General features: G+C 36.6%; 1 protein-coding gene across 4 annotated transcripts; it reads left to right on the forward strand.

Annotated features, from left to right (window-relative positions):
* The first annotated feature begins 13,083 nt into the window (after positions 1-13,083).
* Positions 13,084-23,326, forward strand: LOC107789458 (tryptophan aminotransferase-related protein 3-like). Of its 4 annotated transcripts, XR_012709656.1 has the most exons (9): positions 13,084-13,502; positions 14,001-14,307; positions 14,468-14,760; positions 15,341-15,621; positions 20,184-20,357; positions 21,293-21,478; positions 21,932-22,135; positions 22,537-22,584; positions 22,996-23,326. XR_012709656.1 is itself a non-coding variant. In XM_075253852.1 (7 exons), exons 1-6 carry the CDS (start codon positions 13,189-13,191, stop codon positions 22,569-22,571), a joined length of 1,434 nt encoding a protein of 477 aa, XP_075109953.1. In that variant the 5' UTR covers positions 13,088-13,188; the 3' UTR covers positions 22,572-22,584; positions 22,996-23,326. The 4 variants fall into 4 exon arrangements, 1 of the variants encoding a protein (XP_075109953.1); XR_012709655.1 differs by having other exon boundaries at positions 20,184-21,478; XR_012709657.1 differs by lacking the exon at positions 21,293-21,478.
* The last annotated feature ends 563 nt before the right edge of the window (positions 23,327-23,889 follow it).

The raw sequence follows: 23,889 nt of genomic DNA on the forward strand, positions 1-23,889 counted from the left end.
AAGATTTTATTTATTTTTCTTATTCTGATCGGTGGAATTTTCTTATTGAAGATATTATTTTACTTGTACAAATTTATTTTTAGTATACAAAAAAGATATAATTCCCTAGTGAGAATATTAATTTTACTTATGTTGTTAATAATAAAGGTGTGATTCCTTCTTTAAAATGCTAATTATGTTTGCTTTTTGATGACTGAGATGTAATTTTCATACAACAACAATAACATACTCAGTAAATCTCATAATAGGGGATGGAAAAAAGATATAATTTTCATATTTACAAATAAAAAAGCCCTATTAATAGGGGATGGAAAAAAGATGTAATTTTCGTACAACAACAATAGTTAAAAATTGATGAAAAAATCCCGTCAAAGAGTATGGACGGAGCAACTAGTTTTCTACCATTTCAATTAAACCAATAATCATGACTTGAACTTTACCAATTCGTATTATATGATTACCCTTATTTCAAACAGGTATCTTGGTTGTATTATATGAAACGTCATTGACTCTTTGCAAGGCCTTTTGTAAAGGAAAAGAGGCAGAATAAAGCTCTATATGGTAAATGATGAATTATCAAATGATCCCCTCTCCTCTCTCTCTATATAAACATAAACTTAATATTCCTAAGTTTTCTAGGATTTGGTATTTGTTAGTTTATTTAATTCATGTCTGTTTACCGTGTAAATGGTAATGACAATTAAATTTGTAAAATGAGATTCTAAAAATACGTGATCTATCTTTATGCTAGTTGTTAGAGCAGTTGATGCTAATAGTATGAAGTTTTAACGATGAGATACGAACTAAAACGGGGTAGTAATCAAACCGAGGGGCTTGCTGCCCGAGATCGGACGGGCCGATGAAGGACCTCGGGGTCGATATCCGGCTCGAGCTCGAGCTTTTAGGGGCAACCGGGGAAGGGACAACAGTTAGAATATAATTAAAAAAGGCTCTTTATGGCTAATATCAAGCAATAAATAAAGAACAAGTATGAAGACAATAAATGCTAAGAGGGGCCTCGAGTGAGTAAGAGCGAACAAGTTAGGGAGAAGAAAGAGAGAGAGAGAGATATTATTGATCTTATGTAGAATAGTTGGTGCTCTGCCTTACAGAGTGTTAGCGACTCCCCTTTTATAAAAAGGGGGGAGTCCAAACTTAGTACAAGATACGTTGAGTGATAAAGGAAATGGGATGGGACGGATAACTAGCTTCATGACATATGCATAGGCCAATGTTAGGCTGCCCAAGTAGACTCAATCGACTCCGGATGCATTCTTCGGAGGCTTCCCGTGTTCGTCGAGGTTTCGGTTGATGTTATCCTTGGCTGGGTATCGACAGATCTTGAGGGAAGTGGCCGGCTTGAGTCCCGATCCTCCGAGACGACCTGCTGAAGCAATTTATCAACGAGAAATTGGTCCTCTGATTTCACCGTGCACAGATAGTCTCCGCGTTTCTTAGAGAGAAGCGACAAGAAATGATTTTGACACCCCACTTCACGGGCTCCCATAATGACGTCGTGCTGATGGTGTAGCCCCTTTTACAAGTGCCGAGGCGTTTCACCCTTTCGCTTCTTCAGGGTCGTCCAATGTGTCGTGACTCCTCATTCTTAGGGGTCATAATGTTGCCGTCGATTCAGCTTCCATGAACGTATTGATGGCGCCTACTGTTACGCTTTTCGAGGGCGATAATGGCGCTGTCGGTTACTTTGCCCTCCCCCTATAAATGGGGCTTCTTGTGATCAGTTTTTCATTCAAGCATCCTTCGATATCCATCCTTTCCTTCTTTCTTGCTTTTTTTTTGTTCTTTGCCGTCTCACCATATTTGAGGCCCATGGCCTCAAGGTCTTATGCCAACGTAATGCGCGCTATGGACCAATCCCGAACCTTCTTCGGTCGGGCGAAGTTGTGCTGCTGTGATGCTATTATTGTTGTTGTTGTCTTCGTTAGCTCGGGGCGATGAAGTAGAGTACCGATTTTCTCCGACCTGGGGAGATACTTGGATTATGCACCGCTCCATCACTTTCCTCTCCTATATCCTTCCTTTTGAAGATGCCATTCCGGGAGGGTCGAGATGAGGTTCCCAAGGGGATTGGACTTGGAAGATATTGTCTTTGAGGTCGCACGCCTGAGGAGATGATGCCAGAGATGCCGCACTTTGGGAATAGGCTAGATTCTTAGACTTTTGTTGTATGCATACCCTTGAATTTCTTTGTTTCCGTGTAATTATCCTCTTGTGGGCTTTTGTAATCATATGTAAGGACCCCCAGAGGGCCGTTGTAAGCGAACATTTTATGAATATAAAGATATTTCCTTGACTCTTGCCTTTGATACTTGTTGTATTTCTTTGTATTTGCGGTAGCTCCGAATGCACAATCCTGTTTTGTCGTTGCTAACACTGAACTCGGATGCGAGTATTCCTTCCGGCCTTCGGTTGATCGAAACGGCTTTGCGCGAGGCCTTTTGTGGTTCCTCGGATTGAACCCGAATAAGGCCAATAACCTCGGGCCGCCGAGACCCTAACTTCGCGTGAAAATGAAGATAATGTTTTTGGGCCTCATAATAACCTTTGAGAAGAGATTTGCTCGGGGACCCGTGGATGGGGGATGCTTGTGATTTCCTGGAAGCAGTCCCTGAGCGGAGGCTCGCTTCTCACTCAGACCATCTTGGACAACACCCGGAGCCCGGTCCGTGTGGGTGACGTTCAAAAAATGCTTATTTCTTCATAAATTGGTTCCTTTTGACGGAGAACCTCGAAGTTGCATGCCACCCTTGTGTTGGTGAATGCGTTGTTGGCTTTCTAGAGCGCCGCCTTACTATGACGAAGGTCTTCGAGACCGGGTATTGCCTCGAGGCTAGAGGTGGTGCTATTGGTTAGCGTCTTCGGTTGGCTTCGAATTGTCGCCGCTCTTTCAATATATAACATGAGGCTATTTCCGCATTCCCAGGGGTTACCCTGTCTCGCGCAGTTCCATTTTTCGTGCCATGTTTCTGGTATCAACACGTCTGTACATCTTTCCGCCTTTTAGTCTTTCAACCTTGCGACTGCTATGTCAGCAATGATGGGATTAATCTGGCTGGGGGGGAAGCTCCCCCGGTTTCGGGGTCATCGGGGTCTACTGACTCCATGGTGCCGGTTGATCACGCCCTCAATCGCTGTTACCGGGGACGACAGAGACCGGGCATGGACAAGTCGCTTTGATTGGGTGCTGGCCACTGGTATTATACCTTAGGAACCCGTGTTATTTATTTGAAAAAAGGAGCAATACTCTTAGGCGGCGCGCCCCGTGCTTTGCCAGTTCTGCCTATGGCGAGAGCAAACTTAGTAGCAATGCCTTCCTTCTTCTGTCGTGTTTATACGGACGTTGTAGGTATCGAGTGGTCCCCCAGGGGTGAGGCTGTGCTCCTCCGGAGAGGGGGAATAGTCGTAGGCTTCTGAGCCAGGGGACGATGGCAATAAATGAAATACGCACTCGTAATGCGATGGAGCTTTTAACGGGGCTAAACGGGTCCATGTCTCCGACGATAAAACATCGCCCGAGCCTGTTGTACCTGAAGTTTTTGGTTCTGGAGTGGTGGTTCCTTCAAGTGATCATGCTTCAACCGAGGTTGGTTCTTTCCAAGGCCGAGGGGAGTGGACCAACAGGGATGTGCTTTGACCTTCGAGGAAGTTTGTCGGCTTTATTTCGCGGTGAGCTTCAGCACAATTCATTTGCATTTCGTGTCTTCCCTTCCTTATCGATTTTTCCTTCTGTAGGACTTTGATAGGCTCAGGTCTGAACTGCCCCGCCATGGGGCTAATCCTTGGGAGCTCTAGATGAGGATAAGTCCCTTAGGCTCCCTAGCAAGGAGAAGGACTTTGATAGGCTCAGGTCTAACTAGTGCTTTTTTTCATGTAAGCCGAAAGGTGGTAAAGGAAAGATATAGTTCGGTCATAGATCCAGTAAAGTAAAAGTGAGTAATCGATAAATTTTCGTATTGTTCACATAGAAAAGTTTTAATTAGTCTACTGTAAGTTATCATTATTTTATTGAATTTCTAAGCGAAAATGAGGGCTCTTATGTCAGCATTTTAAATGTTTTTTCTTTTTCTTTTTCTTTTTATTGTTTGCACATCCAACGATTAATTGAGGTTGACGTTATATTGTGGGATCCACCCAATCAAAATAAATAAAAAAGGAAAGATAATGATTGAGTGGTGGCAACAGATTTTGCACAAACGTAACAAGACTTGTTGATGAACCTGGTAAACGGACACGTTGATTGTGACTGGGCATTATTTGGTACCTTTTGGGAATGGAGTCAAGCCATAAGCCTGCATCACAATAATTTAGTAAGAAATGGAGTGGAGCCCACACAGATCATTGCACCACGTTGCTAAAGTAAAAATTACACGGGCGCCTTATTTGCTCGTCCTCATTTAATGTATACCTATTTTTTTTTAATTTGTATATATTTTTTAAACAATTTCAGTCCTTTTTCCCCCCCTTAAAATTATATTCGCCCTTAATCCGATAGGCCACTTAATATTGTGCGGTTTACACAGACTTTTCGATGGGTCGTTGTTCAATGCCATTTCTTTAATACTCTTTTATTGCTATTCTTCTTCTGAATCTTGATTATGTTAATAATATATTTCATCTTCATGTACCTCTAAATCTCAAAAATTTAAACCCCATGTTTGCTAATATTTGGTGGTTCTGATAACTTATTCTAAAGATCTTTGCTTTCATTACACGTAGGAATGTAAAAACAAAAATGACTGTTCTGTTTCCTTGCAGAAGAATTTGAGATGGGATTTATAAGCACAATATTGGGATTCTTTGGATTTGGAATGGGGATCGTGATAGGGCTATTGATCAAGCTGAAGTTCGCCGGTTACAAAATAAAACTTCAGCTCTAGAGCTGAAGTTCGCCAGTTACAAAACAAAAACTTCGCCAGTTACAAAAACAAAAACTTCAACTTTCGAGTCGCCAGTTACAAAAACAAAAACTTCAGCCCATCTACTGGAATGCTGAAGTTTTGCGTGATTGTCTTTGCTACTTCAGCCCCGTATGCTGGAGTTACACGAAAAAGTGGGTACGCTTGCAATTTTTTTTACAAAGCGGGCACAAGTTAAAACGTGACCCAAAAAGCGGGTATAGATGCAAATGCCCCATTTATAAGAGCTTGAATAATAAAAGTACTTTCGTGGTCCAACGATCCATAAAGATTGAATTATTGTAAATCTTGTGCGAGTATTTTCAAAATTTTAAATAGCCATGAGTCTTTTTATTTTACAGGTGTCTTATCTATTTTCAAGTTGCTTGATTGAACCGGAACGGTTCCGGGCCTAATGGGCCACGGCCGATTTTATTCAATTTTTTTTTGTATTTTTATATAACAATCGTAACTTATATTAAGATAAAGTAAAAATGTATAATATTAACGTATAAAAAAATATTTTAATAAATTTCAAAGGCTTAAAAGCCTTATATTTGAAATTTTGAATAAAAAGTTAACAACTTCAAAGGCTTTAAAAGCCTTACATTTGAAAAATTCATTACGAATTTAAGATAATACATGAACATGAAAATAAATATAACTTATAATTTGCAAGTTCTTTTTTTAATTTAAACTTGCAAACTAAAGTTTACATTTTACAACAATTAAATTAAAGAAAAAGAGTAAATTCAAATTTGAATTGTTAAATATAATCTTCAAACTTCAAAGGTTTGTATTGCCTAGTAAGTTCTTCATAATCAATATGAACTTCTTGGCCATCTACTAGGATGTTGAAATTTGAATTTTAAAATTTGAAATTAGGTGGCTATATAAAATTATTTAATAAGACCAATATGTAAGGATCAAACTTCAAAGGCTTTCATTTCATATTTTCATTGCATAATAATACTTCAAATTAATTTGTCTAATAAACTTACACATTAATCTTAAATAGGTCTAAAAAATTCAAAATAACATAAATTGTCTCAAATCAACCTTAATACAAATTCCTGAAGGATGCTCAAGACAACCCTTAATATGCCTCCTTAAACTAACTGTGCCCTCCCACTTCGACGAACATTAAAGACTCGACCGCAGTTCCTGCATTCTATTTTACGAACTTCTTCATTTTCTTTTACTACCTCAAAAGTGTTCCCAAACATGTGAGCGCACTCTAGAATCACGGGGCGTGATTTAACTTGAATTGAGAATTTGGGTTTGAGAATTGAGAGATGAGTGAAGAAATGAAGAAGAGGGGCGTCTATTTATAGTTTTTCAAAGGGCTAAATAAGTAAATAATAAAAGTGTTATTTTTGAAAAAAATACCCAAAGGGGCTATTCTTGCAAATTAGCCGTTGGGCAACGGTCAAAATGGCAGCTGACCGTTGCCAACGGTCAAGAGTATTAAAAAAATTGAACTAGCCATTGAACTAGTCCGGGACGATCCGGTTAACCGGTTCAAGATTGACAAAACCTTACCGAGTTCGACTAGTCTGGTTACCCGATAGTGAAATCTTCCTCGTCACAAGCCGATTCACGTCCAAACCCAGCCTTGCCCGCCCCCCTTTACCACCGGGCCGGTCCAGTCTGGTCTAAAATTGGTCAGGGCCGGTCTAGAACCGGGCCAGCCCGCTCCATTTGACATGTTTATAACCGAACCAAATACACTTTACTTTTTTTTGGCTAGGAAAGACACTTCCTTTGGTGTTTCATACTTCCATATAGCAAAAGCTATTTTTTTTAATATATATATTTTTCCGGATCATTACATTCACTGTTATAAGTAGCATCCTTGTTTGTTTCATTTCAATACCCAAAAAAAGGAGTGAGAAGCAATAATAGAGTAGCAGTTCACAAACAGCGAAGAAAACAGTCTGTCAAGAAAAAGTTAAGAGTGTTGAATATTTTTTTTTTATTTTAGCTGTATAAAATAAAAAGAGTTTGTTATAAAATAAAAGTAATGCAGTAAAATGTAAATAAGAAGAGATAGAAAGAAGGGAGAAGTGTTTTCTTCTTTTACTTTGGTGTATTTTTCCATTGCAATTACATGACCTTTTATAGGCATAAAAAGTAAAGATGATGGACATAAAGTAGGAAATTTAATCTTTAAGTTATTCACAACATGGACATCCAATGTAGCATCCAATGTAGTATCCAAAGTAGTATCCAATGTACAAACTATTCATAACACTCCCCCTTGGATGTCCATGTAAGATAATGTGTCTCATTAAAAACTTACAAAAAAAATATTGGGATGTACATAGTTATTTATAATATGCATTGCTTGTTGCCTCATTAAAAACCTTACCAGGAAAACCCAGTGGGACAAAACCTTGGTTAAGGAAAAGAGTGCAGCGTGTAGTTACTCCCCCTGATGAAAAATCACTTAATGTCTCGAAAACGACGCATACCAATCTTATATATCAGCTTTTCAAATATTGAGGTTGGTAACGCCTTAGTGAATAGATCAGCCAAATTATCACTTGAACGAACTTGTTGTACATCTATTTCACCATTCTTCTGAAGATCATGAGTGAAAAAGAATTTCGGTGAAATGTGTTTTGTTCTATCTCCTTTGATATATCCTCCTTTCAATTGAGCTATGCATGCAGCATTGTCTTCATACAATATTGTTGGATTATTCTCTTTCGAAGAAAGACCACATGTTTGCTGAATGTATTGAGTTATAGATCTTAACCAAACGCATTCTCGTCTTGCTTCGTGAATGGCTATTATCTCTGCATGATTTGAAGAAGTAGCAATCATAGTTTGTTTTGTCGAACGCCATGATATGGTTGTACCTCCACTTGTAAATAAATAGCCTGTCTGAGATCGACCTTTGTGTGGATCAGACAAATATTCTGCATCTGCATAACCAATCAATGATGGCTTGGATTCATTTGAATAAAATAAACACATATCAATGGTCCCTTGGAGGTATCTAAATATATGTTTAATACCATTCCAGTATCTTTGTGTTGGCGAAGTACTAAATTTTGCCAATAAGCTTACTGAGAAAGCTATATCTGGACGGAAATTATTGGCAAGATACATTAATGCCCCAATTGCACAAAGATATGGTACTTCGGCACCAAGAAGCTCTTCATCATTTTCATGAGGTCGGAATGGATCTTTCTTTATATCAAGTGATCTCACAACCATCGGGGTACTCAATGGATGTGCTTTATCCATATAGAATCGCTTTAAAATCTTTTCGGTGTATGTTGATGGATGGACAAATATTCCATCTTTCATATACTCAATTTGTAGACCAAGACAAAATTTTGTCTTTCCAAGATCTTTCATTTCAAATTCTTTCTTCAAACAGTCTACTGTTTTTGGAAGCTCCCAGGAGTTCCAATGATATTTAAATCATCAACATACACGGCGATTATAACAAATTCAGATCCAGACCTTTTTATAAAGACACAAGGACAAATTGGATCATTCTTGTACCATTCTTTCAACAGGTATTCACTCAGGCGATTGTACCACATACGACCTGATTGTTTCAATCCGTATAAAGATTTCTGAAGCTTTATTGAACAAGTTTCTTGAAAACTTTTATATGCTTCTAGTACTTTAAATCCCTCAGGTACTTTCATAAAAATTTTGTTGTCTAATGATCCATACAAATAGGCTGTAACAACATCCATTAGATGCATATCAAGTTTTTCTTGCAGTGCCATATTTATGAGATACCTGAAGGTGATAGCATCCACTATAGGAGAATATGTCTCCATATAATCAATTCCAGGCTTTTGGGGAAACCCTTGTGCCACAAGTCGCGCTTTATATCTAACGACTTCATTTTTATCATTTCGTTTTTGCACAAAAACCCATTTATACCTACTGGCTTTATGCCTTCAGGTGTTCGAACTATGGGTCCGAAGATTTCACGTTTTCCAAGTGAAGTTAACTCTGCCTGGATAACGTCTTTCCATTTTGGCCAATCATTTCTCTGTCTACATTTATTGACAGATTTTGGTAATCCTCATCTTGTTACATTATTTCAACAGCAACATTATAAGCAAAAATATTATCGATAACAATATTATTTCGGTTCCATCTTTTCCCGGTTGAGACATAACTTATTGATATCTCTTCATTTTTATTATTTTCAGGTACCTGGACCTCTCCTAAGGTCTTATCATTTGTTACGTCTTGGGGCTCTTCTTGAGCCACTACCTCTGTGTTATGTTCATTTTGATCACTTGCTCCTTTTCTTCTTCGAGGATTTTTATCTTTAGAACCGATTGGTCTACCACGTTTCAAGCATGGCTTAGACTCATTTGCTTTAATTAATTGTCCTGCCGGGATATCAACTCGAATTGGAGCATTAACAGCTGGAATAAGTGACTTAGTCACCCTTGGTAGGTAGGTGAATGCATCTGGCAATTGATTTGCAATATTTTGTAAATGAATAATCTTTTGAACCTCTTGTTCACATTGATATGTTCGAGGATCTAAATGAGACAGTGATAATGCATTCCAATCTATCTTCTTTTTCAGCTGCTTATTTTCTCCCCCTAATGTTGGAAATACTGATTCATCAAAATGGCAATCAGAAAATCTTGCCGTAAATAAATTTCCAGTCATCGGCTCTAGATATTTTATAATAGAAGGAGATTCATATCCAACATATATCCCCAACCTTCTTTGAGGACCCATCTTTGTGCATTGTGGTGGAGCAATTGGAACATATATCGCACAACCAAAGATCCTAAGATGGGAAATATTTGGCTCCTGACCAAAAGCCAATTGCAATGGGGAGGCTTTATGATAACTTGTGGGCCTTATCCGCACAAGTGCTGCTGCGTGCAAAATAGAATGACCCCATACTGAAATGGAAAGTTTTGTTCTCATAAGCATTGGTCTAGCAATTAATTAGAGGCGTTTGATCAATGATTCTGCTAGATCATTTTGTGTATGAACATGAGCAACCGGATGCTCAATTGTTATCCAATTTGAAATACAATAATCATTAAAGGCTTGGGATATAAACTCACCAGCATTATCAAGACGAATTGTCTTAATTGCATAATCTGGAAATTGTGCTCTTAGCTTTATTATTTGAGCCAACAATCTCACAAATGTCATATTGCAAGTTGATAGTAAGCACACATGTGACCATCTTGTAGATGCATCTACCAAAACCATATAATATTTGAATGGTCCACATGAAGGGTGAATGAGCCCACATATATCACCCTGTATATGTTCCAGAAATGCAGTGGATTCCATCCTAACTTTAATAGTTGATGGTCTAATAATTAATTTTCCTTGAGAACATGCAGCACAAGAGAATTGCTTAAATTGAAGAATCTTCTGATTCTTCATTACATGTCCATGTGAATTCTCAATTATTTTACGCATCATATTAGAAGCAGGATGGCCCAACCGGTCATGTCAAATAATAAAATTATCTTGATTAGTAAACTTCTCGTTTACTATGGCATGTGTTTCAATCCTGCTAATACTTGTGTAGTATAAGCCGGAGGAAAGAGTAGGTAACATTTCAAGCACATATTTCTTACCGAACATTATTGTAGTAATATAAAGATATTCAATCTTTTCATCATTTGTAGTCTCAATATGATAGCCATTTTGGCGAATATCTTTGAAACTTAATAAGTTTCTTTGAGATTTACTACAATATAATGCTTCATCAATAGCCAAATTTGTTCCTCCTGGTAGTAATAAATTGGCTCTTCCAGAACCTTCAATTAATCTTGTACTATCGGATATTGTATTAACATTCCCTTCTTTCATTACCAAATAAGAGAAATATCTCTTATCTTTTAAAATAGTGTGTGTTGTAGCACTATCCAGAAGACATATATCATCTTTATTAATCTTGAGTTCAACTGAAGACTGGGGAATTTTCATATTCTTCATAAAAAAACAAATAATACATCATAAGAAATATGAAAGACAAGCGGAAAAAAAACATTAAGAAATACATTAGGAATGTAGAAACTAGCAACACATGATGCATTAGGAAAATACACTCAAGAAAAATAAACTAGTTGCAAACATAAAAATAATAACTTTTATAGCTTCATTCCCCAGTAAGATGATTAGTTCTTCAGTCAATATCCTCAAAGAAGTCTCCAACTTCTAAATGAGTAATATTTGTTAGGCCTTCAAAATCATCATCTTTATATGCAAGATGTGCCTTAGAATCATATTTATTTGAGGGACCTGCTTCATCATCATTATTTTGAAAGGTCAAGTGTGCCTCCACATTATTTTCTTTTTTCTTGAGGGAGACTTGATAAAGTTTGACAAAATGTTCTGGCGTACGACAAATGCGTGCCCAATGACCTCTCATACCACATCGGTGACACATACTAGCTTTACCTTTTGAATGATTAATTTGAGAACCCTTATTGTTCTCCAATTTATTTCCACCATAATGACGATAATTGTTTCGCCCCCTGCCACGTCCACGTTTACGACCATGTCCACGACCACGATAATTATTTTGTTTTCTTTCAAACTTATCATATGTTGCTACAACATTCACTTCCGGAAATGGAGCTGACCCAGTGAGACGAGCTTCATGATTTTTCATTAATAGAGTATTATTCTGTTCAGCCACAAGTAGGCATGTGATTAACTCAGAATATTTCTTAAAACCTTTTTCACGGTATTGTTGTTGTAGCACCACATTTGAAGAGTGAAAAATAGAAAATATTTTTTCCAATAAGTCCTCATCTGTGATAGTGTCTCCACATAATTTTAATAGAGAACTTACTTTAAAGATATCAGAATTATACTCACTTACGGTTTTAAAGTCTTGCAACCTTAAATGTATCCACTCATACCGAGCTTTCGGTAATACCGTAAGTTTTAGGTGGTCATATTGATCCTTCAAATTAATCCATAATTCAAGTGGATCTTTTACGGTTAAATATTCAGTTTTAACCCTTCATGTAGATGATGACGAAGGAAAATCATGGCCTTCGCTTTATCCTGATTTGATGCTTTATTTCCTTGTATAATAGTATTTCCAAGACCTTTAGCATCAAGGTGAATTTCAGCATCAAGAACCAATGATAAATAGTTCTTTCCGGTGATGTCAAGTTATTGATAAATTTGACATAGTGAAAACTATCATAAAAGATGAATAAGTTAGAGAAATAATTATAATAATAAACAATTAATGAAAACAAAACGATTAAGGTAAAAGAAATGAAAATAGAGCTATATCATGTTAACAATCTACTATTTCATTTTATTCTTGCCATAAAGTAGAAATTACATACTTGTTTCATTTCACTTTATATTATTGATATATATGTGTTAATAGAATTGAACGTGACTAACATTATTTATATGTTCCAATAAATATAAAGTAATTAAAAAATTATTGCTTGTCAATTCATTTCTCACAGTTCTTCAAAATGCCTTAAAAATATGTTTTGATCCAGGGAGTCCATGACATTAGTGCATAGCTAGTTTGATGACTTTGAGGTCCTCTAAGAGTTGAGCACGGAAGGAAATAGTTATTTAATCATTGTAATGTACTTAAACTATTTAAGATGCCCATGCGCACAAGTAATTTGCAAACAGTGAGCATATGATATGTACTGCCATAAATAAGATGATTACAATGATACATACCTTAAAATATGGCTCAACTTAGCGGGAGTTAAGAATAAAATTAGAGCTTCGTGCTGATAACGTGTTATAAAATAAAAGTAATGCAGTAAAATGTAAATAAGAAGAGATAGAAAGAAGGGAGAAGTGTTTTCTTCTTTCACTTTGATGTATTTTTCCATTGCAATTACATGGCCTTTTATAGGCATAAAAAGTAAAGATGATGGACATAAAGTAGGAAATTTAATCTTTTAAGTTATTCACAACATGAACATCCAATGTAGTATCCAAAGTAGTATCCAATGTACAAACTATTCATAACAGAGTTGTTATTTTTTAATGTGTAATAGTCTCTCCAGACTTTGTGTAGTAGTCTTTTGCGAGTGGAAAATTTCTCACTATAATGCTAAAATTATGTTGTTCCACTCATATATTACATTTTCCACGTTGTGTTTACTGTCGTATTCTTGTTAGTTACCGTGGATATTAATATTGTGGATATTAATGTTTCCATGTGGGACATTCTTTCCCAACAAATATACTACTCTTTTGCTACAGAGAGTCACAAACATTTCAAAGAAGAAAGGAAACCCAAAACGGAGATATGGCAAAGATTCAGAGGTGTAACTATGTTTTGTATCTCTTGGTTTTAATACTGTTGATGATGAATATATTCTTTTTTATTAAAGAGTTGGAGTCAAAGAGCAAATGCAGCGAGCAGGAGAAGAGGAAGCTGAGTTGGAGCCAGAGAGCAGCAGAGGAAGCAGAAGCAGTAGCCTCAATTTCATGCTCAGGCCATGGAAAAGCCTATCTTGATGGCCTTGTTGTAGATGGAATTCCTACTTGTGAATGTTATACTTGTTATGCTGGACCTGATTGCTCTTTACTTATCCCCAACTGTTCTGCTAATGCTTTCGGGTAATACTGATCTCCCTTATGGTTTACGATATTACACTTACCTTTCTTATTTAGATTTCTTTGTAATAAGCATAGGCGGAGCTAGGGGTACGGAAGGAAATTCATCCGAACCCCCTTCGCAGGAAAATATACTAGGCCAAAATTATCTTTTATTGATCTATGGTATATGTTGAATCCCAGCTTTTGAGCCGAGGGTCTAATGGAAACAACCTCTCTCCCCTCATAAGATAGCGGTAAGGCCTGCGTACACATTACCCTTCCCAGACCTTACTGTCTGAGATTGCAGTCATTGCACTTGGTATGTTATTGTCGTTGTTATTGTTATGTTGAATCGCGTTGACTTCTTTGTACAATAACATCAACAACCCAGTGGGTCCGGAGTGGCTAGGATATAGGTAGACTTTTACTTTTTTTTTTTTTGTATTTTGAATCCCTCTAATAAAAATTCTGGTTTCGACCCTACCAATAGTAACAAATCTTTTTAACTCATTAATGTAGTTGGGATCCCCTATTCTATGAGCCATTCTGGATGGAAAATGCAGAAAGCAGTGCAGTAGTGATAGCAGGTTGGCATAGAATGGCTTATTCCTTTCCTGATCCAACCTCTCACCTTTCCCAGGAGCTCGAGAAAACCATAAGGAAGTTACATTCAGTTGCAAAGAACGCAATTACAGATGGAAGATACATCGCTATTGGTGTAGGCGCTAGTCGCCTACTCAATGCTGTAGTTCATTCTCTTTCCATGGAGAATTATTCTTCCTCACCTTACCCTGCAAAATTTTTCGCGAAACCTCCTCATTATCCGGTTCGTACCTTCTTCTCCATTACTGACATCCATCTATTCTATGAAAAAGTTGTACATCATCCTTGAGTTTTGAATATGGATTTAACTTGTATAATTTTTTTACTTTGGCGATGCATATAAAAGTTAAATTCTTTAAGAATTTTGGTTTTGATTTTCTCAGTTCTATAAGCTTCAAACGGACTACTTGCAAACACGACATTATGAGTTTATAGGAGATCCATCCATGTTGAACGACACTGATGTTGGTGGAGATGTGTTTGAGTTTGTGACTTCACCAAGCAATCCAGAAGGGAATTTAGAAGGTCCAGTTCTGAAAGGCGGCCCGAATGTGAAGTACATTTTTGATAGGGTCTATTATTGGCCTCAGTTCACAGCAATTCCAGCTCCTGCTGATGATGATCTCATGATTTTCTCCTTGTCTAAGCTAACTGGTCATGCTGGAACCAGACTCGGGTAATATACCAACGTTTAATCTAAATTGCTTTTCGTATGAAATTATATATTTAGTCTAAATTACTCCCTTTGTTTCAATTTAGATGAGGTAGATAGACTCGGCATGGAATTTAAGAGAAAAAAAGGGAGACTTTGAAACTTGTGGTCTTAAAAGCTTAAGGGGTAAAAGGTTTGTGGGGCCATGACATTTGTGTGGTTAGAAAAACTTCTCATTAAGAGTACGATGAGTAAAATAAAAAGTTTATAGTTGAATTATTTCCAATTATAGAAATATATCTTTCTTTTTGGAACAGATTAATAAGGAAAGTGTGTCATCTAAATTGAAACAGAGGGAGTAATAATTAATAGAATACAATAGAAGCAACATAGAATAAATTTTACAAATAATCCACATCAAGGGCGGATCCAGCCATATAGATGTGAGGAGTTCATTTGAACGCATAATTTTTTGTCTAGACCTTGATATATCTGCGTAAAATTTACTGAAATTGTTATATTTGAACTATGAACCAATAACTTGATGAATCCATAGAATTAAAATTTCAGATCCGCTGCCTCTGATCCACATGAATTTGTGTAGGTGGGCTGTTGTGAAGGACGTGAATGTGTATAATAGAATGAAGGAGTATATTCATCAGGCTGATATGGAGATGTCTAAAGATACCCTATTGAGAGCTTTAACTATTCTGAGAGTTGTTACTGAAGGAGATGGCAAGAAATTCTTCAATTTTGCACATGAAATCTTGAGGGATCGCTGGGAAAAAATTAGTCACATCTTCTCCCTTTCTAAACGTTTCAGCATTCAACATATTCCAACTCAGTATTGCACATTTCTTAACCGAGCAAGAGAACCATCTCCAGGTGATATTTCTTCTCATCTTCTTATTCGTCTACTAGTGAACTCATTTTCTGACGCTCCTTTCGTTTTATTTTATATGGTGATGATTGATTGGATATTGAACGTAAGAAAGGAATAAAAACTTTTGATATATAAACTAAATATGTACTGTAACACATTAAAAGAACTCTTTAAAAACTTTTGATACATAAACTGAATATTTACTATAACATATTAAAAGTACTCTTCAAATTTTGTGGTCTTATGACATGCCTCGAATTCCTGCTATATGGTATAAGAGAGTCTCATTAAAAGACAAATGAAAAGATAGAATTTAAATTAAAAAAAATAAATATATATAAAAGTGTCGATCTTTTTGAAACTAACAAAAAAAACTTAAACTATAAAATGGAACGGAAGAATAAAAGCAATTAAGAGCAGTAACTCAAATGGTGCGTGCGCGTATATTATTTTCTTTTTTTATTTTTCACTTGATGTTCGGTATTCATATTGGAACCTAACTAAATTTATTCGCGTCGAAAAGTCTCACATTGAAGGTTAAAGTGTTCCCTAATAAAATCGACTTTATATGAACTCCGAACTTATGGTTAAGAATAGTAAAATACTTATCACTAGATCTATCACAATCCTTATTGGTAATGATGCGGATATCATTCTCACTATTTAATATTTACTGCACTACCTCCCATGCTATCTGTTAATCTATTTTATCACAACCTAACACATCACTCACGAAAGGATTCCTTTGTATTATATTTTAAACTTTTACATGACAAAACTGAACCCTATCAAATTACTTGACCAAATGCTTCCAAATTCTTGAAAAGGAAAACTGTATTTTTAAGATACCGAAGTTGATTAGGGCCCCAGAACTTAACTTACCAACGTCTCATAGTTTAACATTATAATTATATGTTAAATGAGGCATAGCCATTGAAGGAACTGAGATAGAACAGAGGAGGGAAGAAGAAAAGAAAGTAAGAGAGCAGAGTTTGGAAATATCGAATTTGTATTTGCATGCACTGTACATGTATATATATGTATATATATATATATACATACATACATCACTTAACCACTAACTACCTAACAATATATTAGTTGTTGACATCTGTACATTTAGTCCACTAACTAACTTCTAAGCTCCTAACTAACCTCTACACTATGCATACTTCTCAACACTCCCTCTCAAGCTGAGGGATGAAAGAGGTCTTTCATTCCCAGCTTGCTAATCAAATACTCATGTTGTGGTTTGCATAGACTCTTGGTAAGCAGATCAGCAGGCTGTTCCTTAGTCCCGATATGTTGAGTCTGAATTTGACCACCCTAAATTTTCTCCCTTACAAAATGACAATCAATGTCAAAGTGTTTTGTCCTTCATGAAATATGGGGTGTGCTGCAATCTGTATAGCAGCTTTGCTATCACAGAACAATTGTACGAGGGTGTTCATTGCAACTCATAGTTCTCCAAACAAACCAACTAGCCAAGTGACTTCAGCAACAGTAGCTGCCATGCTCCTGAATTCTGATTCAGCAAAGCTCCTAGAAACTGTGCTTTGCTTCTTGGACTTTCAAGAAATTAAAGCTTTAACAAACTTAACTATATAACCAGTAATAGACTTCTTTGTTTCCACACATGAACCCCAATCTGAATCACAATAGGGAACCAGTTCCTTGTTACCTTTTGCTGGCATAAACAATCCAATCCTGCAATTCCCTTGACATACTTGACCACTCATATAGCTGCTTCCATATGTGACTGCTTAGGAGCATGTATGTGTTGGCTCAGTACTTAAACAACAAAGGCAATGTTTGGCCTTGTCATAGTCTGGTATATCAGTTTGCCTACCAATCTTTGATAGCTACCTGGGTCCTCAAGTTGTGCTTCTATAGAGGCTTCTCCATTGTTCATGAATTCATCAAATGCTACTGAGGTGAGTTTATGATTGAACTCAAGAGGTGTAGCAACAGGCTTTCCACCAGCTAATTCCAGCTCAGACACTAACTCAAGAGTATATTTCCTTTGATTCATAAGAATTCCTTCTTTAGATCTGGAGAACTCAATTTCCAGAAAGAATTTTAATTCTCCAAAGTCCTTCATTTTGAACTTAGCTTGCAAATATATCCTTATTTGACGTATAAGCTCCACATTGTTCCTAGTAACCAGTAGGTCATCAATATATACCAGGATTACTATCAGATCACCACCTACCATTTGTGTGAAATGGGAGTAATCATAATGAGACTACACAAATCCCATATCCTTCAGAGCAGAAGTCAACTTCAGGTTCCAATGTCTAGGAGCCTGCTTGAGTCTATACAAGGACTTATGCAATCTGCATACTTTCTGATAACTCTCCCCCTGGTTGGCAAAACCATTTGGGATCTGCATATAGACCTCTTCAAGGAGATCTTCTTGAAGAAATGCATTGTGCACATCCATTTAGAAAATAAACCAGCCAGATGTTGTAACCAAAGCTACCACAGATCTCACTGTCACCATTTTGGCCACAAGAGAGAAAGTCTCTTTATAATCCAGGCCTTCAAGCTGACTATACCTCTTAGCAATCAGTCGAGCCTTATATCTTTCCACCTCCCTAGTGGACTTGTATTTGACCTTGAAAACCCAGTTGCAACTAATAGGAGTCTTGCTAGGAGGCAGGTCAATAATGGACCATGCATGATACTCCTCAAGGGCAGCAATCTCAGCCTACATGTCTTCTATCCACTTAAGATCAGTACTAGCCTTAGCATAGGAGGGAGGCTCAGACACAACTGAGTATGCAGCAATACAAGCCTGATAGGCAAGAGACAGCTTGTCATAACAAACATACTGGGAAATGGAATAATTGCAGACTACTCCTTTGGAGGGTACAACATAGTCTTTTATCCATATAGGAGGAACAGAAGTCCTAGAGGATTTCCTAATAGGAGGTGGAACAGCAACAAGAGAAGGACTGGATTGTGGATAAAGATTAGAAACTAGCAGAGTAAGATCAATTGATTAATTAGAAACAGAAGAAGGGGACTAGATTGTAGGAGTTCTAGGAGGAGAATGCACTGAAGAGGAGCAGTCAGCTTCTAAAAGATCCCAAATGGGAAATAAAGGAGAAGAACCAGAGATAAAATGCTTAAAAGGAAAAAATCCTCCTTGAAGACAGTGTCCCTGCTCACAAAGAATAGTTTTGAGTGAAGACCATATAAAATGTATCCCTTTTGCATAGAAGAGTAGCCAAGATGAACATCAGGAATGGCCCTGAGGCTAAATTTATCTGCTTTGCTAGTACAAGTGGCATAGCACAGACTACCAAAGACCCTCAAGTGCTGGAGAGATGGAACCTTGTTTTAGAGTTTCTCAAAGGGAGATGCTACCTTCAACAAGACAGTAGGCAATTTATTCAGAAGATAGACTGTTGTGGAGACATACTTACCCCAGAACTAGAGTGGAACAAATGCTTGAAACCTCAAGGCTCTTGCTATGTTAAGAATAGACCTGTGTTTTCTTTCAACTGTACCATTCTACTGAGGTGTATATACACAGGAACTCTGGTGAATAATTCCATGCAACACCAAGAGACTATTGACCTGCTCATTGAAGAACTCAGTACCATTGTCAGACCTGAGACACTTAACTTTGTTATCAAATTGAGTCTAAACTAGTGTTAAAAACATTTTCAGCATAACAACAGATTCTGCTTTAGTGTTCATTAAAAAGATCCATGTGTACTTAGAGAAATCATCCACCAATGTCATAAAGTATCTCTTACCATCATGAGTTGGAACCCTGTATGGGCCCCAGACATTAGCATGCACAAGTTCAAAAGCAAGAGTAGAACAAGAAATGTTGTGAGGAAATGGCAATCTAGATTGCTTAGCAATAGGACACACTGTACAATGATGGTCTTGCATAGTAATGTGAGGTAAACTACTAATCTTTTGTAGAACTTTTAGAGGTGCATGTCCTAGTCTCTTGTGCCACAAAGATACAATATAATTCCCAGTAGACTTAGGATGGACTGCCTTATTGTTACTAGAGAACTAGAGATAGTATTTACAGAAGATGTTAGATAGGTACTTTTCTTTGCATTCTACAGCTGCACTAAGTCTTCAGGGATATCTGGCTTCAGGATTTAGAGTCCACACTCTTCCTTACTAATCCCCATTACCTTCCTACTCAAGATAACCCTAGAAATCAGGAAACAAATACAAGAAGACATCTCAACTCCTTTGTAAGCTTTGAGACTGAAAGCAAGTTGTATTTGAAGTCTGGAATGTATAATACATTCTATAATGATTTAGTTTTGAAGATTGTGGAAACTCCAGTATGACTGATAGTAATCTGCTCACCATTAGGAAGATGAACCTTGTTATGGTCTATACTAGTTAGATCCTTGATTTCACTTAGTAACATAGAATTATGTATCATATGATTGGAGGCCCCTATGTCTACTATCCAGTTACCATTGACTATATGAGACATGAAGGCTTTTATAGTACTTGTGTTGTTCATAGTTGCTACATTTGCCGCTAATTCTACTTGCTTTACTTTGTTCAACATATGCAGGATCTGATCATATTGTTCTTGAGTAAGCACTCGAGCTGGGGAGAACAATTGAGGAGTAGGTTGAGGAAGATTAGAAGATTGAAATCCTCTAGCAGTAAATGCATTGTTCACCTGAGGACCTGAATAACCTCGTCTCTTGGCCTTGAAATCAGTAGGGTATCCATGGAGCTTATAGTAAGTGTCTTTGGTATGACCTTTCAAATGACATTAGTCACATTGTAGTGTAGGCCTTCCAAGATTATTTCTAGGTTTGAAACTACTATTTCCATTCCCAGAGCTAGCCTTACTCATCAGTGCCGCTGAATCACCAATGCCAACACTTAGAGCTGCCTTGTTTCTCCTTTGACTCTCAACATTAACTACCATAGCATAGGCCTGGTTGACATTTGGAAGAGGTCGAACCATAAGGATCTGTTCTTTAGCATTATCAAAAGAGTCATTTAGACCAGTCAAAAACTGATACAATTTTTGTAGTTAGTAATGTTCTGCATGCTGCTTGGATTCAGGACATCCACATGAAGGAGGAGAAGCTAAGGCTTCATACTCATCCCATAAAACTCTAAGTTTTGAGAAATATTCAGATACAGTTAGCAAATTTTGAGTCAGTTTTGCAATCTCCTTGTGAAGATAAAATGATCTAGCAGCATTCACTTTATCAAATCTTTCACGAAGATCTTCCCAAACTTTGTGTGCATTAGATGCATAGATCATAATATCAGTAAATTTAAAGCTATAGTGTTCATTATCCATGATAAAACAATAGCATTATATCGATTCCAAAGTTCATGAAGACTCGGATCATAAAGCTCCTTCCTACAGGTTTCTAGCACAAAACCTAACTTGTTTTTGCCATGCAACACCATTTTCATAGATCTACTCCAAAGAGAGTAGTTTTCAAATCCTCGAAGCTGAATCAAGATGAGAGCAGCACCTTGAGTATCAGAAGGATGAATACACAAAGGGTGATTGTAGTGAACTAAGTCAATGTTCTGAGTATCAGGTGTAGATGGTGTAACAATGGTCGAAGTAGATTCATTTTCATTGATCGCCATAGTAATTTCATAAATTTGTAAATTGAACAGAATTACTCACTCAAATTGTTGTAAAAGTTCAGAAAAGTTGTTGAATTTGCTCAAAATCAGCAAACCCTAGCTTGAAGAAGAGATCGTATCTTCAGCTGCAATTTGAAGCAGATGAGACTAATTCTGGATTCGACTAAGCTGAGCTCTGGTACCATGTTAAATGAGGAATAGCCATTGAAGGAACAGAGATAGAACAGAGGAGGGAAGAAGAAAGTAAGAGAGCAGAGTTTGGAGATATTGAATCTGTATTTGCATGCATTGTACATGTATATATATATATATATATACATACATCACTTAACCACTAACTACCTAAAAATATATTAGCTGTTGACATCTGTACATTTAGTCCACTAACTAAAGTCTAACCTCCTAACTAACCTCTACACTATGCATACTTCTCAACATTATAATCACTCTGAAATTGCCTTCCGTGTGATTCTTAAAGCTGCGGAGATGCCCTTTGCTATGGGTGCATCCGACATCACTTAAACATAATACAAATATAGATATATGCCACCATGTGCGTGTGCGTGTGCGTGTGTGTGCAATTCGGTATATGCCACCATGTGCATGTGTGTGTGTGCACAATTTGATATATGCCGCTCTGTGCATGTGTGCGCGCGCGTGCTTGTTGTTCTAATATAGAAATGTTGTTGATTGCAGCATTCACATGGGTAAAGTGCAAAAGGGAAGAAGATAAAAACTGCACACATGTCTTCTTGGAAGAAGCAAACATCAGAGGTCATCCGGGCAGCGGATTCTTTGCAGATCATACTTATGTTCGGCTCGGTCTGGTAACGCGTCAGCATGATTTTGATATGCTCATTTCTCGATTGGAACAATTCATTTCTCAAGAAGAAGAGAACGGTACTGCACAAGCTATCTCTATAAATATCCCCGAAATATTGACCTGATCGACTTTTATACTTTCATTTAAAATTTCCTTTATAAAAACAAACTACGTGAGGGATAAAATTTTGATATTAATTTTTTTTTAAAAATATTTGGACGTCGAGTTCATCTAAACAATAGAATCCATTTTGAAAGACAATTCAAGGTCTGCATAGCAATTTTATTTCATCTGAAAAACAGAAAAGCAAACAACTTTTATAATAAATAGAATAATAACTCCTAATATAATACTCCTCGTGGTCTCAACTACTTTGCTAATATTTGTCCTAGAAATTTAGTAGTTGCATGTTTTTTCCACTTCTCTGTTTCTTTTTTTTTTTTTCAATCTTAACTAACGTGTATTTTTAAAATTTTAGGTTATTGTATATCGCCATCAATCAACAACCAGTGATCAACTCTTTTAGGTATGCTTGTCCCGATCTGGATCTTTGAGCTATAATACTATTTAATCTATTACAGAGCAGCTCAATTTGGATTCCGAAATGTGAATTAATTACTTAATTAATAAAACTTTAAATGATTGTCGATTAATAATTGTTACTACTATTGTTATAATAATACGTGATCCTTATACTAAGAGGAAGAGCTGGTGATGAAAATAATGTGAAGAAATCGATCTGTTCATTCATTTTGATCAGTTACAGAACTCAAAGCAAAGAATATTTGCTTTAAGCCAAACTCTACTGATTCTTTGAAGGACATTAAATTACAATCTTTCTACTTTGGATTGCTGAACTAAATCACAGTTTAGCAGTCCATGGAATGCTATTGCTTTGCTTATAGCAACTTTTCTTCTTTGCTTGACTTTTATGCAGAGCAATTTCACTATTAAAACGTGATCCACTTCCTGGTATTTGATGGGCAGAGTTATCCCTGCTTATGCCGGTGAAAGGTAATAGGTACTTGATATAATTTTCAAGGTCAGATGCGGATTCAAAATTTGATAGATACGGGTGTCATTGTATTCAATGTAAACTTATCACTAGTCAAGGAGGTTGAAATAGTTTACATTTGACCGATTCGCTCAGTTTTGAATTAATTTGGTTCGGTTTGATCAATTTTTCATTTAATTCGGTTTACTTTACAAGTTTTTTTGGTCCATAAATACAGTGATAATCAAACTAATGATTATTTTTCTTTGTCCCAGTTATTTTCCTTTTTAGCTACCTCCTAATTTTCTATTTGTCGTTTATTATTTTTTATATTTTTCTTCTATTCTATTATTTTAGCTGTGATCTCTAGCAAGCAGGGGCGGATCCACCCTTTGGGGTGGGTTGTTACAGCACCACTAAGTTGGTAAAATTATCATATATTTATGTAAAAAAAATTCTTAAACTAGGTCAAACATTTAATCCTGGCACTCCCAGTCGCAAGCTAGACAAAAAGGTACCATGGCTGGTTGACTTCATGGTACCTTTTTGAAAGCTTTTCTCGCATGTAAAATTCAAGTTCGAATTCATCTTGTACCTTGTCTGACTTTTCATTTTGCCGTGCTTTTTATTTCCTCTGTCCCAGCCATTTTTTTTTTTGCTACCTCCCAATTTCCTATTTATCTATTATTATTTTTATATCTTTTTCCTCTATTCTATTATTTTATTTGTGATCTCTAGCAAGAACACTCAAAAAAGGACCTCCAAAATTTAAAAATTTCATAAAATAAGCATTTCTCTTAATCTCAAATCTTTTAAATAGTTTTTTTTCTTTCAAAG

The sequence above is a fragment of the Nicotiana tabacum genome, chromosome 5 (assembly GCF_000715075.1).
Source record: "Nicotiana tabacum cultivar K326 chromosome 5, ASM71507v2, whole genome shotgun sequence".
Taxonomy (NCBI): Eukaryota; Viridiplantae; Streptophyta; class Magnoliopsida; order Solanales; family Solanaceae; genus Nicotiana; species Nicotiana tabacum.

Bases quoted from the DNA above. Each gene is read 5' to 3' on its own strand.
- LOC107789458 (XM_075253852.1), top strand. From the start codon at position 13,189: ATGGCAAAGATTCAGAGGTGTAACTATGTTTTGTATCTCTTGGTTTTA. The intron at 14,308-14,467 runs GTTCGTACCTTC...TGATTTTCTCAG, and splicing joins CGAAACCTCCTCATTATCCG to TTCTATAAGCTTCAAACGGA. The intron at 15,622-21,931 runs GTGATATTTCTT...TGTTGATTGCAG, and splicing joins AGCAAGAGAACCATCTCCAG to CATTCACATGGGTAAAGTGC.